This window comes from Hevea brasiliensis, chromosome 8 (genome assembly GCF_030052815.1).
Source record: "Hevea brasiliensis isolate MT/VB/25A 57/8 chromosome 8, ASM3005281v1, whole genome shotgun sequence".
Lineage (NCBI taxonomy): Eukaryota > Viridiplantae > Streptophyta > Magnoliopsida > Malpighiales > Euphorbiaceae > Hevea > Hevea brasiliensis.
Window position 1 is genome coordinate 9,119,351 of NC_079500.1, and position 19,252 is coordinate 9,138,602.

The 19,252-nt window shown below is 31.5% G+C and overlaps 2 protein-coding genes across 2 annotated transcripts; one reads left to right on the forward strand and one right to left on the reverse strand.

The window, feature by feature from the left end:
* Positions 1-1,016: 1,016 nt before the first annotated feature.
* Positions 1,017-2,328, reverse strand: LOC110662065 (probable glutathione S-transferase). The gene is made up of 2 exons (XM_021820937.2): positions 1,937-2,328; positions 1,017-1,475 (listed from the first exon to the last, which is right to left on the reverse strand). Exons 1-2 carry the CDS (start codon positions 2,246-2,248, stop codon positions 1,110-1,112), a joined length of 678 nt encoding a protein of 225 aa, XP_021676629.2. The 5' UTR covers positions 2,249-2,328; the 3' UTR covers positions 1,017-1,109.
* A 1,282-nt stretch (positions 2,329-3,610) lies between these two features.
* On the forward strand, positions 3,611-15,817 carry LOC110662064 (zinc finger CCCH domain-containing protein 5). The gene is made up of 9 exons (XM_021820936.2): positions 3,611-4,112; positions 6,063-6,215; positions 6,318-6,455; positions 7,153-7,311; positions 8,927-9,019; positions 11,442-11,558; positions 12,326-12,400; positions 12,659-12,882; positions 13,519-15,817. The coding sequence occupies exons 1-9, from the start codon at positions 3,711-3,713 to the stop codon at positions 14,609-14,611; spliced, it is 2,454 nt and encodes an 817-aa protein (XP_021676628.2). The 5' UTR covers positions 3,611-3,710; the 3' UTR covers positions 14,612-15,817.
* The last annotated feature ends 3,435 nt before the right edge of the window (positions 15,818-19,252 follow it).

A 19,252-nucleotide genomic window follows, 5' to 3' on the forward strand; every position in this document is an offset into this window, starting at 1 on the left:
CATGCCCATATACCCATACATAGTACAAGTATGAAAGCAGTATCAAACTCAAACTACCTACATACAAGATAACTGTGTTATCTCAGGTCTAAAGATTATATGCACTAATATGATATATGACAATGCATTGACAAGAGTAAACTCCATGTGCTTGTCATATGCGTTACTGGTTCAGCTTACTTATCATGTATAAGTGCCTATTATGTTTGTTATATGGCATGAGACACACCATTCCATCTTATTTATTTCTCATATAAATACCTTGGGAACAAACATGATTACAATCTTTCTGAATAAGTCATGTCCTTATTGTGAAGTATCCTCAATTGTGAACCAATTTATGATACTTTGTTGTAGAAATACTGTCACTCATATTCTTAATAACTTAAGAATAGAATTTCTAATAAAATATCAATGGACCTTTTCTATTACATATAAATATATTATGTAAACAGAAAAGTAAAATTACCATTTATTAATTAAAATGTTTACAAAATATATACTAAATGATATGCTCTAGGGCATACTACTAATACATCATTATTCCCTTACTTTTCTTTGTGTCTAAATTTCTTTTAATCTTTAATTTTGCAATTAGAACTCAATTCACTCCCTCTCCTGGGTTGTTACAAGGGACAACAAATATATCAAACTATTAATTTTGATATAATTTAATATAATATTATTCATTTTATAATATATATTTAACATTTATTTCATAATATACTAATTCAATTTTGATTAAATCTTAAACTATTATTGATTCAAAATCAAACCGAATTTGAAAACCTTCAATTGATTCATTAACATGCAAACATCAACTACATGATCATATAAACAATACATATTGGCTTCAAATTGGTGTTAAGGATCTTGTGAATAGGGAGTATGTACCCTCTATCTCTACCCTGTCCCTGATAAGTTTTCTCCATAGCTGCTTCACAAGACGAAATTAAAGATAAGGATTGATGGCCTTATTTGGGACAAATCAATAAGAAATCACCCTCCATAGCAAATAATACACAATCACCCCTAAAGGATGTGTTTATTCTTGATAAGTATTTCATAATATTAATACAATTCTATTGGAATTTCCATATTGCATGGGTTCATTTTGGTGTTTCTTCTCCAAGGGCAGCCCTACGAAAGCCAACATACCTATCATAGAGTTTGTCTCTTGGAGGCCAACTTTTCTTGATCACCGGGATATTTGAGAATTCTTGGATCCATGCCACTAATAATGGGAATTTTTCTTGGTCTATCACTTTTATACCAATTACCTCCTCAAGTACATCCATATAATAAGCAATCCAACCCAATGCAAGATCTGCTAGTCCAATGGTCTCTCCTCCAAAGAATTTCTTTCCTTTTAGCTCTTCTTCCAAATATTTCAAGCTCTCTATGATTGAAAGAATTGCTTCTTCCTGTTCTTTTCCTTGCTTTGTGAGAGCAACAAATCTAATTGTTGGCAAGATCTGCCTCAAGGAAAAAAAAAAAAAGAAATGATATAATAAGTGTATTTAATTGGAAAATAACTCAGCTTATGATAAATTTAAGATATAATATTTATTTACTTACAATGAAAATGATAGCGTTTAGTATTTTTATTATAGTCAAAACACTACTACTAATATTTAATAGTTAACGGGTGATATATGAAAATGAGTGGTTTATAAAAAGTTACTTAATTGGTGACACTAGTGTTTAGAGATTAAGAGAGTAGTTTATAAAAAGTTAATCATCTTAACTTTTAGAAGTTGAGAGAGCGTTTTAATTAGAATTTAATTATTATTTTTATATTTAATAATTATTTTTATCAAAACAACTATATAAACAGTTAATTATAACACCAAATAGTTAAACATTAGTAAAATAATTGAGCTACTAAAATTGTTAACCGACGTATTGAAAAGTAATGGGGCAATGATAATATTACCTTCTCATCACTGAACTTAGCCCAGAAGCGAGCCTTAGCTCGTTGGTAAGGATCTTCAGGAAGCAGTGGATTTTGTTTCCAAGTCTCGTCCAGGTATTCAAGAATGAGAACAGATTCACAGATGGGTTTTTCATTATGAACAAGTACAGGGATCTTCTTGTAAACAGGATTATACTGCAGAAGCAAAGGACTCTTGTTGGAAAGATCTTCAAGTACTTCTTCATACTCAATACCCTTCAGTTTTAGTGCCCACAACACTCTCAAACCATATGGGCTTGACCAGTTCCTGAAGAGCTTCACTTCTTCTGCCATGGTACTCTCTGTTTTCTTCTCCAGCTTTATTATAAATGAGAACTCACTGCCCCACACATATATACAAGAATGGCCAGCAGAGGATTGGAATACTTTGGAACTAGTGAAGTTCAAGGTTTCCAGTGACTCATGTTACGCAAGAGGTGACGCATGTGATAATTACTGATTAGGTGAGTAAAGATGGAGCTGAAATTCAATCAACGTACGCAAAATTAATCATTGGATCAATGGTTTAATTTCTATTTTGATGGCTACACGTTGAGTTTGATAAGTAACTTTCCACTTTCCATTATTCATATTCTAGAGTTTCCAGAAAAATGTTCACTCTATTAAAAAAAATAAAAATTAGGAAAATTATGAAAAATATTTTTTTCAGTAAATTTTTTTTTTTATTGGTCCCTTCAAATTTTTATAGAAAAATATTAAATATGTACAGTAAATTTTAATTTTTTGTTAATTGGCCTCTTAAATTTTTTCATTAATACCTAATAATTTATAATTTATTTATTGTGATTTATATTAAAGCATCAAAATTATTTAATTGTCAAGTAAAAATTTAAATTAAAAACTAATGATTCAAACTTTATACTTATACATTAATATTATTTTATTTTGCTCTTCCTCTCATTCTATGAGTATAATATAAATTATTTCTTTATCTTTTCTCTCATTTAGTTATTTTTCTTTTATGTAATTTAAATTAAAAAATTATTTTATTTCTTAATTTTTATGTAAAATTTTAATTAAACAATTTTAATATATATTTTGCCTATTTGTTATTTTTTATTTTTAATGGTTATTTTTTAACCTTGTGCTATCATACTATATATAATCTAACTATGTGGGGTTTACAATTTTTTTGACTTTTTAATCTATAAATTTTATGTAAGGATTTGGTAAAATTTAACACGAAATGATTTTTATTTCTTTAAATCATATAATTTATATTATGAAGTCATATAATAATAAAAAAAATATAATGATATAATATTTATATTTATTATAAATTTTTCATTATAATTTTTTTTGCTAATAAAAATTTTTATAATTTAATATTTTATGTTATTTTTATTTACTATATATTTTATGCTATATATATTTTTTTAATTAAAAAAATCTCGTTAATATTAAATTAATTATACTTTATAGTATTTAATTATTTATATATATTTTACTTTATAAATATATTTTAATTTCCACCGATTTCAGTTATCGCGTCGCATATGATATACTCCATTTCTCAGAGCTAAAAAAATAAAAAAACAAAACTCTACGACGTCGTTTCGAGCATCATCGTCTCCGTATCTCACAAGTATACCCAACTAATACGAGGTCGTTTCTGCGTAAACCAAAATGGGTTTTTGTACACAGCAGCTGATCATCACAGAGACACAGATCCAATTGGAATAGCTAGAATAGTACTACCGGAGAACATAGCAATAGGTTTCGTGGAACCAAATAGATGATGGCAGAACCGATTGGTAAAGAAGAGGAGGAAGAAGAGGAAGGCAGAGGAGGAGGAGGAGGAGGAGGAGGAGAGGGAGGGAAAGAGGAGAAATCGAAGGTGATGAGCAGGAAAGAGAAGAGGAAGGCGATAAAGAAGATGAAGAGGAAGCAAGTGAGGAGGGAGATGGCGGAGAAGGAGAGGGAAGAAGAGGAGAGGAAACTGAATGATCCGGAGGAGCAGAGGAGAGAGAAGGAGATGGAGGAAGAGGAGAGACGGAGAATGGAGAGGGAGAGGAAGGAATTCAAGGAGAGAGAGAGGAAGTGGCTGGAAGAAATGGAAAGGAAGAGAAAGGAGGAGGAAGAAGAAGAGGAAAGGAGGATGGCCTTGGAAGAAGAGGAAGAGTCCAACAGATTACTGGTATTTTTATTCCTTATATTTACTAATATTATATGCGTATGTATTTTTGAATTTTCTCAGTTTATTGTGAATTCCATCTGTGGTTGGTCAATGAGAAAGTTTGAATTTTAGTACTTGTATCATCTGTTTCGGTTCTGACATTTGTTTGGTTGCCGAGAAAGTCGGTCTGGTCGTGGCAACTTTGTAGCTTCTCTACAATTATTTACTTGTCTCCCGAAATTTTTGCTTTCTTTGGTTCCTGTCTTTATGAGGAAATCTGAAGGAAGGAGAATATGAGTGGAATTTCTGGCTTTAATGCTAAAAGAGTAACTATGACTAGTTTTGAGTAACTGCACTTCTTTTTATACCTTTTTTTAGGGGGCGTTAGGGTGTGGAAGTGTTGTATTCTGTTGTTTGGTGGGAAAGTGCAAGAGGGGTGAAGTGAAGAAACTTGTTTTTGCATTGTATTTCTATAATGGAATGGATGTGGCTGTTGTTCTTATGAATTTACCTTTAAAAGAGGGCAAAATGACTTAAGAAGAAAACTGCTGGAAGCCTTGCTATATTGGTCCATCTCATATAAAAATATTGCCGTTAAGGGCGTCATCTGGTCTTGTCATGGGCAAAACAGGCCTATGTGTGTGCTACATTGTATCTTATTAGTCTTAAAATCAAATATATTATTTTTTTCGAATCTATGATACACATTGACTGCTTTTAAAACCTTGTTTTGATATGTGGGGAGAAGAAAGAAAATATGTCAACAGAATTCATTTTAATACGCCAAACTAATTGCATGCTTGGTATGTAATTGCTGAAAGTTGGGATAATTGAGTGAAAAGGGAATAGGGTAGAATTATTGTGCTACAATCACTAAAATCTATCTTGTTTTATACTTCTACACATTAGTTTACCCTTATGGACTGAACCCTGGGATTTGAGATATTTTGATTGGGCTATACTTACTTGTCAGAAAAGTTACAGAAAGCAGGAAAATATTTCTTCCTCTGGGTTGATGTGATAAATTCACTGTCTGTTCTGTGGTATCTCTTTGTATCCGTGTTTTCTAAGGTTTAAGTGCCTGTTTGGCATTGCATTTGAAGGGCTGAAACTGCTTTTCTAAATAAAAGTGCCATTTTAGATGTTGTTGAAAAAAACTATTTGAAAAAAAAAACTGTTTTATTATTTGAGTGTTCTTATGACTAAAACTTATTAAATTTAATTTTAAATTATTTTTTAATACTTTATAACTAGTCTATTTAAAAAAGTGATTTTCTCAACAGCTAACAGCAATGCCAAACAGGCCCTAAGAGTAGTTATGGGAAATGTTAGCATGAGGCTGCAACATGCCTGCAATTGTGGGGAGGAAAAGTTAACCTAAAGTTTTAGCTCTGTTTTCTTGCTCAAAAAGTGTGGCATAATATTAGAGATTGATGATTTTGTGTCTTCATTTGGGATGCCTTATCCTCTTTCTTTTATTTATGTTGAGAGTTATGGACCTAGAAGTGTGAATATCAAACTGGCAGGCTACATGATGAATTGGGCTCCCCATCACCAAATTGGCCTAAGCTATTTTGTTTAGTTTGCCAACACTTATATGCCCTTTACTTCCTTGTACATTATCAATGTGGGACTTGTTCCCACAAGTGATATTCCAAAAATTTATTTATTTATTTTTGGTTTTTATTTTTCTTATTTCATCTTTTTTTTAAAAAAAAAAAGAAAAAAGAAATTTGTGCTTGTCAAGATCATCCAACTATATGATTTGAATGACTTATTTTGTATTTTCTTTTCTTCAGTTCATTAATTTTTACAGGCTTTCTTAACTATGCCACTTTGTTTCATCATTTCAACTATCAATACAAATATTTGTGGTTGGTGCCCATGAAAGGGGGGAAAAATGGAGTGGGAGTATTTTGGTGTTACGATTAATGCTTTCTATTTAAATACCTATTTTTTCCCATCTGGCAGGTTGAAAAGGATAATGAGGGTAATGAGGATGACAATTGGGAATATGTAGAAGAGGGGCCTGCAGAAATTATCTGGCAAGGAAATGAGATAATTGTTCGGAAGAAAAGGGTCAGGGTATCGAAGAAGAGTGCAGATCAACAGAACAGAAGTGAGGTAAAGCAACATCTATCTTCAGCTTAGATTATAATAGTTTCTACTTTTATCTTTTTTCCCCTATTGTTTTGGTTGTCGCTGATAGCATCCTTTGCTTTGCAGGATTCTGATAGACCTACATCAAATCCTCTTCCTCCACAGTCTGAAGCTTTTGCTGAGTACCAAAATGCATCAAAGACTTCAGTGGAACAAATGCTTGATAATGTTGCTCAACAAATACCTAATTTTGGAACTGAACAGGTATGCTTTTTTGTTAGTTAACTTATCACAGTTAGGGATGAGTATTCGAACCGAACCGAATTAAATTATAAAAATCGAACCGTAAATTTTAGAAATCGAACCGAACCGAACCGAAATGGGTGAAAAACCGAATCGAACCGAACCGCTCTATTTTGGTTCGGTTCGGTTTAAACCGATTGGTTTGATTTTTTATTGATTTTTTAATTTAGACTTGATTTTCAAGTTATTTGGTCTAATTTTAACTTTGGTTGGAACCTAATAACCATTAATCAATGAAATTAAACAATTAATATATATAAAATTAAATATAATTCATAAATTTTTCATAAAAATAAATCAATTCAAAAATTGATTCGGTTCGATTTAGTTTGATTTGACTATATAAATTACTATTCGGTTCGGTTCGGTTTAACTGATTTTTTTCTCTTCAAAACCGAACCGAACCGAAATAACCAAAATTTTTAAAATATAAAACCGAACCGAACCGAACCGAACCAATTTAATTTTAAAACTGAACCGATTGAACCGAATTGACTCAGTTTGATTCGGTTTTTCGGTTTGAACCGAATTCTGCTCAGCCCTAATCACAGTAACCTTGATTCATGCTTTTGTTTCTAATTCTCTATGAATTGACATGTGGCTACCTTCAGTATTATAAGGGATCATCATGTCTAATCTCTCAGCTTTATTTTGGCAGGATAAAGCTCATTGTCCTTTCCATTTAAAGACTGGAGCTTGTCGGTTCGGCCAGCGCTGCAGCAGAGTTCATTTTTACCCTGATAAAGCATGTACATTACTCATGAAGAACATGTATAATGGTCCCGGCCTTCCTTGGGAACAAGATGAGGGCCTCGAGGTCTGTTACATGCTGCCTTCATGTGTCTCGTATCCTGATATCAATTCTTTTAAACTTCTGCAATGTGGAAGAATCATTGAAATAATATTCTTTTATTTTTGTGTGTTACTTGATGAGAGAAAGCATTTATTACATTTTCTGCTTGTAGGGAAATGCCTCTAGTATTTGCTTTAGGACATTATGCCTTAGGAGTCCATGTCATTGTAAATTGCAAATGCTTCTTGTATTAGCTTGAGTTGCATGTTCTCCTTTTTCAGATTTCCAATGGCTTAAGTTGCATATTTGGCTTAATCTTATCCTTGATATTTTAATTTTGACTTTCTTTGGAACTTTTGCATACTTTTTAGTCTTTCTTGTAGCTGATGATGTTGTCATATCATACATTCATTTTAACCCTTGATTGTATTGTTTTTTTTCCACCTTAACTCTTCTTTAAGATTATTATTGTTGTGCTTGACATAAGTTGAAGTCAGAGGGTCCTCATAAGATTTACTTTGATGGAGGTCTATGATATTGGGCATAGTTGGTTGAAGAAAAGATTTTTGCTATTCTGTATCCTACTTGCTGGAAATGGGATTGGTTATCACTGAATAACTTTATCTTGTTTATTTTAATTTCGTTAATCCCTATCAGTGATGTAATTGATACTACATATTACTTCTGTATAGTTATCTTGTGTTTCCTTTTCTATTTACTATTCTCCTGTTTCCTGTATCTTATATTAGATTTGACATGTGGTGACTGGTAAGTGTGCCTTTATAATGTGTTGCAATTAATGAGATCTTGTCTATTTTGACTTTCTTTTTATTAGCATGTCTTATAGTTTTTAGCTGCCAATTTTCCAGTTTATATTTCAAATTTGAGATTTTTTTTTTTGGCTAAGGAATTAGTTGGTAGTTGTATTAGGATGTTAATTTCACTATGAGTTTTGACTCCTTAACCATTAGTGCTTGATTGGGCATGTCTGGGGCAGCGAAGCTGTGTTCTTGATGACAGTTATTGCTTTTCAAGGATACCAATTGAAGGCAGCATAACCAATTTGTATGTGTATGCAGTTGAAATCTTTAGAGACTTTAGAATGTGTCTTAGAAAATGGAAAGCTAAAAGAGCTTACTTGTGTTATATGTTCTTCACTTAAATAATGAATACAGGATAAGCGTTTATGATATGTAATAAGTACAGCAAAAATGTAAAAATCATCACAGGCTACATTTGGATAGGTGTGCATTAAAAATGAATGAGGATTTGGTTTTGTATTCCACGAGAAAAATTATAAAATTTCAACATAATATCAAATTGAAATACTTTATCATTTCAAATTCACACCTATCCGAATGCAGCCTTAAATTAATTTAACTTAACTATCAAACTTGTAAAATATATCAATAATTAGGGCTTCATAAGTCTGATGTCTTGGTAACTTCAGTCATCTTGTACTTTGCATTTGCTTATCCTCTCTTCTTTCTGAACAATCTTGAAGTGCATTTTCTATTTATCACTATTTTCATTTTGAAAATCTTTAGTTGCAATATTCATCATCTTCTTTTTCCGTTGTAGTATATTTGCATGTCTATAACGGAAAAATTGCTCTTGATTTGTCATGTTTCTCTTTCAGTATACGGATGAAGAGGTTGAGCACTGTTATAAAGAATTTTATGAGGATGTGCACACAGAGTTCTTGAAGTATGGGGAAATAGTGAATTTCAAGGTTGCTAATTGCAGTCTATTCTTTTTTCTAGCCTCTGAATTATATAACATGTTCTTCACACATTTAGAATATTCTTTTCTTTGTCATTGAGAAACTTGTTATTTATTTACTTCTTTTAACATCCTGTTACTCAAAGGTTTTTGGATCAAAACAAAAAAATAAATAAATAAATAAATAAAAGGAAGAATATGAGGCCAAATAATATGATAGTATTTCACTTTTCAAAAGAAAATATATGGCTGATTCCTCTATCTGTGCTCCCTCTCATCTCAACCTGTTCAAACTAATCCAATGACGCAGCGTGAAGCTGAAATAAATATACTCACACACAGAGAGTGAAAATTTCAGCATAATTTTTATTAATCAAATCTCTAAAACTCTAAAATTACATAGAAATTAGTAGTATTTATAGATTCTAGACTCCTAAACCCAATAGGGAAATAGATCTACTATTTAGGAATTTTGGATAAACTAAAGTTGATGCAGCATGTAGCACGAAAAAGGATCGACACAAGATCAAACCCTTGAAAATAAAACAAGATCTGATCCAATACCTTAAAATAACAAGACTTAATCTAAAGTCTAGGTAAAAATAAAGCAAAGACAACTTTATGAAAAAGAAAACTCCATTTAATAAATATGAAAACTTGTATATAATGAAAAAATAATAGGTATTTATAGAGTTTTAAATCCTAATCTAAGTAGAAAAATAATTTAAAGAACCTAAACTAATTAGAAATAATATTTTAAAGTCTTAGATAAACTAGGAATAACAAATCAAATAGGAATTAAAGAATTCAAATTATAATAGAAATCCTTAACAAAGTGGGACTTTAAGCTCCTCATAATACTTTGCATCGTGTCATTCATTAACACTTGAAAAAAGAAACTTGACCTTGAGTTAATTTCTAGCTTAGATAATAATGGAACGACAATCTCCAACGCCATTCTCCTCCATTTCACATAAATTCAGTCTCGAATTTTAAAGTATTGATGAATTAAATTCTCTATTGGAAGATCATACCATATCTTTTTTTTTTAATGGTATCAAAAAGATTGGCTTGAACAAAATTGATTTCAAAAATTTCATGTTGTCATTTGCATCTATAGAAACATCTGGACAAAAAATTCAACCTAGATAATGAGAGTTAAAGGGTTATATAAATTTTTAATCTCCATTGATTCTTTCGTGATTGGTTGTTCTTCAAGTTGCATTGACATGTCTAATTCTCCTCTTTCTTCCTTGTGAGTTTCAACTTTGTCCTCTATGATAGATTGATCAAGAAATTTCAATTCAAGCTCATCATCATCCACCATGGCGAAAGGCAATACAACCAAAGTTTCAAATTCTTCAAAATTCAAATTCTTTAAGCTTATGGTCTTTAACTTCGGATTTTTTTTTTTTTCTGATTCAAGTTGATCTCTTTGTTCTTGCTCCAAGTCTTTAACGCACTTTAATGTCTCAACAAGATTTGCTTCCATCTTCATATTCTTTGTTTCTAGTGAAGTACACAATACTTGAAACACCACTTCCTTGTGGTTAACTCCATTGGCTTGATTCAATTTATGATCTCTCTACTCAACACCACGAACTCCCAATAAGATGTGAATCTTTTGAAATTGACGCCATATATCCATTCTTAATTGCTTTATAACGTTTATCTGCTCTTCAATTGCTCAATAAACAGTGTGTAACCCCTGATCACTGTCACGAGATTGATTGCTACAGCCATCACCATCATTGGCCATCGTAATGAGGGTAAAATCTCTATTTTGATACCACTTGACGCAGTGTGTAGCGCGGAAAAGGATTGACACACTATCCAATCTTTGAAAATAAAAAAAGAACTAATCCAAGACTTTAAAATAACAAAACTTAATTTAAAGTCTAAGGAAAAATAAAGCAAAACCAGTTTTATGAAGAAGAAAAATCCATTAAATAAATCTGAAAACTTGTGCATAATGAAAATATAATGGGTATTTATAGATTTCTAAATCCTAATCTAAGTAGAAAAATATTTTAAAAGACTTAAACTAATTAGGAATAATATTTTAGAGTCTTAAATAAACTAGTAATAACAAATCAAAACTAAATAGGAATTAAAGAATCCAAATTATAATAGAAATCCTAAACTAAGTGGGACTTTAAGCTCCTCATAATACTTCGCACTGAGTCAAAAGTACAATAGGAAATCTAAATAAAATAGGAAGAACTAAATTCTAGATAAAGTAGAAAACTTATGTAACTAACCCTAATTAAAAATAGGAAAACTAGAAACAAGTTTGAAGACCTGCCTCGCGTCATCCAAGATAATATTAAGTATTTTTTTATTATTATTTTTTTCTTTTAACATGAGCTCATGTTTGTGATGCATGTTTGATCTTCTTCTTCTTCTGGAATGATGAGTCATGTTCATGGCAGGTGTGTAAGAATAGTTCATTCCACTTGCGAGGGAATGTTTATGTGCAATATAAATCGTTGGATTCAGCTGTACTTGCTTATCATTCTATCAATGGCCGCTACTTTGCCGGAAAACAGGTGCTAAATATCCTACAAATTCGAGCAAGTACTTTTCTAGCTTTAACTTGCAAAGTTGTAGTAAGCCCTATTTAGCTGATTTGTTGGCAACTATGGATTGTTTTCTTACACAAGTTTATGAACATATTTTTATGCGTTGGAGGGTATTGCACCAGTTCTATCCCATCTTCTATATTGGATATCTAGATCTCTGCACTTTTTTTTTTTTTCCGATAAATCTGGGTGCGGAATTTTCAGATTTGACAAAAAATGCTGAATTCTTTGGAAAGATGAGCTTAGGAAGAGGGATCTTGGTTAACATTGGGGCCATTCCATTTTTAGCATCTCAATAATGCACTTATTTGATACTTGATATGATTTGATATAAAAATCACTTCCTTATGCTTATGCATAGGGCTGTGCAAATAACATAAATAAATGACATGATGTTTTTATTGGATGGTCTACTTTGTTTTCAAAAGCAGGAGTGCAGTGCAGAATGTGTTTGGTGCTGCTGTGCAGTTCTTTTGCGATTTGTCCTTGCAGCCCCCAGCTTTCCCTGAATTACTTTTTGGGAAATCTTCAAATCAGTTTTGAAAAGCATCACCAAATTTGATCTTCAAAATTTAGTTGTGCAGATACACATTTATAGTGTTTCAAAATTTAGCTATATTTGTTTCATGTTTCTTTCAAAGTGGTCAATTGATTTCCTGGCTTGTACTAGTAGTAATTTTTTTTCCTAGGTAATGTATTTTTTGATCAGGCATGTACCACATGATTCTTAACAGGTACAATGTGAATTTGTCAATGTGACGAGATGGAAGGTTGCCATATGCGGAGAGCATATGAAGTCAAGGCTCAAGGTATAGTAAAATGTGCTGCTTCTCTCTCTTATATCTTAGTGAGGCATATCCTCTTTATCAGTTGATGTGAAGTTTCCACTTTGCTTCTCTTAGTTTGAATACATAAGGTCCACAATTTCTTTTAGATAACTATAGAACTTCCCGTACCAAAAAAAAAGTTAATAATTTCCTAATAATTGGACACGTAGTTTTGTTTATGATATTGTTATATTTTTTGGTTTACCTGTATTAATGATTTTTGTTCCTGTTTCTTATCAGACATGTTCTCATGGAATGGCTTGCAATTTTATCCACTGCTTCCGTAATCCAGGTGGGGACTATGAGTGGGCTGATTGGGATAAACCACCACCTAGATATTGGGTGAAAGAGATGGCTGCTCTATTTGGTTACTCTGATGAATCTGCATGCGGGAAAGAGATGGACAAAGAAAAGTTTGAGCATATGAGGATGCCTAGCAAGACAATACCAACTGATACAGACAGGTATATACTTTTAGTTCTAGCAGTGTATCAACATGTAATATTGGATTTTATAATTGTGATCAATGTATAGTAGTGGAATTTACAGTAGTAATCGATTTATACCATGTTCTTGAACAAAAATTATGATTCCAAAATTGTGAAATACTGAATTGTATTTCCAAGATTTTCAGTTAAATCTTCTAATTTTTTTGGGATAACATTACCATAGTTCGATTGATGTATATGGATTTATAGATTTCTTTTATGTTGTTTAAAGTGCATATGCAGTGGTTTTATTTGATTCTTGGTGGTTTTTTTTTGGGTTCTAAAATTATATGTGCTTTTAGAGTTGTATGATCCCTTAATGCAAACACAAGATTTACTATGGTGTGTTCTTGGGTTTCTGTTTCGAGATTCTAAAATTATACATGCTTTTAGAGTTGTATAATCTCTTAATGCAAAGCAAGATTTGCTATGGTCTGTCTGCATTGTAGATTATATTGAGAAAGTTGTTTATTTTTGCTTTCTTCCCACTTTTTCCACTTTAGTCTTTGAGGCACATGCAAAAGCATGCATATTCCTACAAATGGTTATGCATTAGTGTTCTGCTATTTTCATTCTTTCTCTCTGCTAATAGTTTTCTAATTTTTTATTCAGGCTTCTTGCTAGAAGATCTAGGCCCAGGCACATATATCACCGGTTCCCTTGTTCTGTTAAAAGCAGTGATGATGAAGATAGAGTTCAAGAAGGCACTTGCTGGTATAGGTGGGCAGATGATGATCACAGAAGTCATGATTCTAATTCTGATGGAGGTTGGTCAGATAGGGACATTAGCTTGGACCGAAAACGAAACAAGTATCATCGTCATGTGAGCCAAAGGTCAAAAGACCCTGTTAAATTGTCAGAATGCTCCACTGATCAGTCTGGTGGGGAGAGCAGGCAGACTATCCATGAGGCTGATTCCAATGATTGGTCTGATGGGAGCATAAAAGGACTAACACACTATGCCCACACTAAAAGCTCAGAACTTTGGGAAAAAGAGACACTGCAGGATGATAGTAGAGACAGGAAGAATGTGTCTCATGCAGTGGATGGATATAAGTTGGATAGAAACAGAGGTAGAGAAAAACGCCATAGTCACAGGGGGAGAAGCTCAAGACACCACAGCAAAGTAAGGTCCACAGATGATCATGGAGATTTAACTATTTGTATTGGTTCCATGGAAGAGTTGTCACGCAGAGACAAAGACAAGGACAAAGGCAGACATGATAATCCCAAAAGGAAGAGCTCAGGAAACAATAGCTATTTCTCAAAGTCCCCAGATGACCAATGGGGTGATAGGTACAGGACAAAAGATGCTGATTCCAGTGATGAGCGGTTTGACAAGGAAAGACATCACAGTTATAAAAGGAGACAATTGAGGCAAATTCAACAAGAGATTTCAGATGATGAGGGGATAACGGCAAAGAGGTTGAAAGAGAAGTCTTACAGTGAGGAAACTGAAATAGGAAAATCTCACCTGAAAAGAAATCCAATGGATTGTCCCCTGAGCCGAAGCCGCCATTCGAGCAGAGAAAGTAATGAAACAATTTCTCATGAGGAGAGTTTGAAAGCAGCAAAAAATCACGGGTTCAGTTACATGGATCCATGTAATAGAAGATATGTGTTTGATAATGATTCAAGATACAAATCCATTGAAGAAATTAGTGAGCTGGATCGCTGGAAACCTGAAAGTCCTGATAGGGACTAGAAGTCCACTAGAAAATCTGTTAGTAGTGAGAGTTATGAGTCTGGGAGTCCTGGTCAATATGATGGAAGATCTACTTAACATGATTGCAAATCAGATTCCATTCAGAACTAAGAAATCAAGAAAGAAAGTTGGGAATCTGAAAACTCATGCCTTTGAAACCCCTTAATTTTACTAATGATGGTGGTGTTGACAAGACTGTAAATCAATTTGTTGGCATAAGATATGTTGTAAGCATTATCCTGAAAGATGAAACCATCAAAGGAGACAGCCATCCAAGACTAAGTGACCAGAGAACATGAAAACTGGTGGAAAAGTAAACCGATTTCTGCTGAAGAGCATTGGGGTACACCTTAAAGAATATTTGGGTCTTAAATGACACTTAATAAGAAATGTTTTGCAATAGTTGGATTTGTGGTACTAATGGCACAAGCAACTATATATAATTTTGGGAAGCTAGCGCTGGGAGTTATTTTGTCCCCTTATCCTCTTTTCTAATTGATGAATGTGGCACCAAGAAGAATGGCCTTTTTTGCACTGTATCTCGTCTGGGAAGATACTTTAGATTCTGTAAATGTGGTCTATAATGTAGAAAATTATGAGTTGCCATTGGGGGTTCTTTCATTCTAGCTTCTGGCAGGGTGCAGGCCTGTGAATGATTTATCTTGTTAACACCACACCTTTTAGCCTTCCAGGGTCTATTATGTTGCATAAAATATATTTGCACGTGTTCTCATTTCATCGTTTTGATGATTTCCACGGTGTGCTCATTCCCGGAACATTCTTCAAAAGCATTAGTCTCACCATTGGTGCATGGCAATATTGTGGTGCGATTTAGGTTGATGCTTTTTGTCTTCTGTTCAGGTGTAACCAAGATTTCAAACATTAATTCAATTCTGAAGCTGAGAAAAGTAGAGCATTTATCCATGTGGTGAAAGCCCTAGTATGATTCACAGGCTAATCAAAGCTGTTGCTTCACCAAGAGCTCAATGCGTGATCCCCAGAGAGTTATAGTGCAAAAGAAGCAAGATGATATTTGTACTCCCAAAAATAATAATAATAAGGTATGTTTTGCCAGAATAAAATGACAAATGCATGAGATGTAGTATGTAGATTCACTTTTTTTTTTCTCAATTAGATTTATATTATATCATAACTTATTGAAAATTCTCTTCCACTTTATCAATATATTCTTTTATTGTATTGCAACATGATAGTATTCATATTTTCTCGATTCAATTATAGGCAAATCTTTCATGTTAAAACTATTGATTTAAAACATATAGACTCTTCTTTTTGTACGTTTTTTTAATATATATTTCCTGTAAGTGCTCAAAATGAAAGAGTGTGAGAAGCTTACACAATTACCGAAAGGCAAACCAAAGTAGAGCTCCCCCAATTGTAATGTCTTTCCCGCCTGATAGTCAAGTCTTGCCCCAACATCAGTGCCACTATTTCCATTTACTTAGTTAAATTTATATTGCTCAAATTTTTGTCCAGTAGTTGCTCGGCTCGGCTTGCGTTGTGGAAAAATGCAAGGAGACGATAGAAATGAGGATTAGCATAGGTCAGCTAATGTTACAGGTTGTAGTTGGTTTCATAAGGCGTTGATCTCAAGTCTTGTTTATACTGCCTTCTGTAATTTCTTTAAGCTCATGATCAATCAGAATCAAGTAAGTAATGGGTTTGATCATTCCTTTATTTTGTTGTCTTTTCTTAACCTTGTATAAGCAGAGTGAAATCTTTCTGTTATAGTTTTATTGTGAAATAAAACAGTGGTTTCTGAATTAATGTAAACAATATTATGATAATTAAGGAGGTTTATCATGGCAACAAATCAAAGGACATGCTTGAATGAGTTGCTGAGGTGGGCAATAATGGAATTAATGATTATGAAATTTGTTTTTGTATGAGATTGAGTTAAATATTAGATGCATCCACATATTTGCCAAGTCAGCATTTTTCTGTAGCATTCGGCAATCAGAAATGATGTGAAAATCAAAACCCTTTATTCCTCTGATTTCGTGTCTCTGGAAACTAATGTTTCCTCCTGGAGATACCCTGCATCTCTTCTGCTTAAGTAATCTAGTGATTAGCCGTTCAAGAGTTGATTTAAACTTCTTATTCTCTGTTTTATTCAAATTTTGAATTAAACTACACAAGTATTGGTACAGTATATAATCAATAGTTCTACATTTGCCTTTACAAATTTGGAGGAAATAATTATAGTTGTAAGTCTCCATTCGTCTCCGGGAAAATGCTTTCTCGGAATGCTCAGAAAAGTTGATTAATGAAAAATTTTTTGTTCATTAAAAAAAAAAAAACTAAGCCATTTTAAGTAGTAATAACACCACACGATTCCTATTTGCCACGATAAAAATCATAACAAAAAGTTGAAGTCCACAAACAGGCTTCACTAAGCTGTACCCTCCTTTTAATAAATTGTGGCTAGGCTTTGTATATTTAAAAAATATATATATATATATATATATATATATATATATATATATATATATATATATATATATTTGTGAACAATATTATACACATTTTTAAGGAATCAAGCAATTATTTTATGCCTAGAAGTGATTCTTGAAAGAAAGCAATAAAAAGTTACAAAATGCCAAGGGCATCTTGATAATGTTGTTGTCATCGATGTTGAGAAAGTCTTTTATACCATTTCTTTTATTACTTTATTTTATTTTACTTTAAAAAAATATTTATATACATTATTCAATCATAATTATTAATAAAAAATTTTAATATTAAAAATTATCACGTTAATATAAAAATAAAGAACGTTATTATTATTATTATTATTATTATTTTTTAAAATAGAGAAACTTGAAGCGTTGAAGATTATTAATTTATCTTACTTTTATTAATGTCAATAATCACATAATACGTATAGTTGAAGATTGAAAAGCATGTAAACATAAGATGTTAAATTCCTTTTGTACAAATTGGGATTTGTTCAACACAAAAACATATTTCATGTGGAAAATAAAAATAAAAATAAAAAAGGTTAAACTTCTGTTTCTTTAATAAGCTTCTTGAAGCAAAAGCTTCTGCAGAATATTGCTTTAATTTACTTTTGGAAATATATAATAATGGCCTCACCACAAGATAAATGCTTCACTTTTCTTGGATTTGGATAAGAATTATATTCGTTATTTTCCTTTTATAAAGAAAATAATATATTTGCGTTTCATATTTAAAGGAACATGTTCTATGTAAATAGTAGTATGGAGATATTGTTCAGTATTTTTAATTAGTGTATATATATCCTCACTCTTAATTATATAAAATTTATTTTTTTTTATATTTTAAAAATTTTGACTTTTTATTAATACAAATTGCATAGTAAATGAAATATATTATGATGAATTCATTGATATAATTAGGAAAATTTTATTAATTTGTAAAATTTCCGTATATAAATTTCAAAGCATAATTAACCGTTTGAGTGAAAAATAGACAAAATTAAATTAAAATTGTTGATGTTAAGTGGAGATAATTGAATGAGTCAGTATTATATTCAGATCTATTTGACCTATAATGCTTGGACTGCTATGCTATTAAGAGTTGAAATTATATCTCTATTAACCACTTAAGTTGTTAATACGGTTGTAAGCACTTGATTTTATAAAAATATTAATATTTTTTTATTTTTAAAATAGTATGAGAATAAAAATGTATAATAATTTAATTAAATAAAATAATAAAAATTTAGAAAAAAAAACTATAAAATAATATATATACATATGATTAGAAATTAAAATAAATATATCCAATATATCATTACTACATTTCTTAAATTAAAATTGGATAGACTTCCACATAATCAAATAAAATAATTATAAAATTAATATTGGGGTTACTTATATATATATATATATATATATATATATATATATATATATATATATATATTTTAGAGGCTCCCAGCTCAGAGTTAAGATATACTACCAATTTGTTTGAATAATTATAATAGAGTTTAAAAAATGCTTACCAAAAGAGATGGTTGGTAAAACTTCAACTCTTGAAATTTAATAGGAACACTAAATAAGTTTTACTAACTAAACCAACTCAATGCTTATAAATATCCAAAGAGTAAATTTCACTCTCAAAATTAGAGCTCTAGCTCTTCCCTATATCTTCAAAGCTACACCTTTCTTAACCAAGCTCTATACCAAAGAAATAGACTTCCTCATATTTGTAGTCAATAGAAGGCTATCCAAATTATACTGTGTGCCACCAAAAACGGTGGCCATAATTTTTTACTACAACTAATTTGTTTTTCTTCGTTTTTCTTCACATACCCACTTGCTCTCCTATATATATATATATATATATATATATATATATTTTAATAATTCTCCACTTAAAAATTTCATATAAGTGGAGGAGTAACAAAAGAAGCTTTATATCAACTTTTGGCAATTAATTTAAAATCCTATTGAACTCATTTAAATGCTCCCCCATGTTGTCATTCCTCTGCTATTTGCAATCAATACAACTTTTGCTTTAAGTGCAACTTTTTGTATAAACTTTTAGAAATATAAAACTTTTCTAATTTATCCTAATTATTCATAGTATAATTTTTATCAGTAACATTATTCACAATATTATTAGTGACGCAAA

What these genes read in the sequence shown, in the direction of transcription:
- LOC110662065 (XM_021820937.2), bottom strand. Translation starts at nt 2,248, where the DNA reads ATGGCAGAAGAAGTGAAGCTCTTCAGGAACTGGTCAAGCCCATATGGT. An exon ending in CTAAGTTCAGTGATGAGAAG is followed by an intron (nt 1,476 to 1,936) that starts GTAATATTATCA and finishes TCCTTGAGGCAG; the next exon opens with ATCTTGCCAACAATTAGATT.
- LOC110662064 (XM_021820936.2), top strand. Translation starts at nt 3,711, where the DNA reads ATGATGGCAGAACCGATTGGTAAAGAAGAGGAGGAAGAAGAGGAAGGC. An exon ending in CTAATTTTGGAACTGAACAG is followed by an intron (nt 6,456 to 7,152) that starts GTATGCTTTTTT and finishes TTATTTTGGCAG; the next exon opens with GATAAAGCTCATTGTCCTTT. An exon ending in GCTACTTTGCCGGAAAACAG is followed by an intron (nt 11,559 to 12,325) that starts GTGCTAAATATC and finishes GATTCTTAACAG; the next exon opens with GTACAATGTGAATTTGTCAA.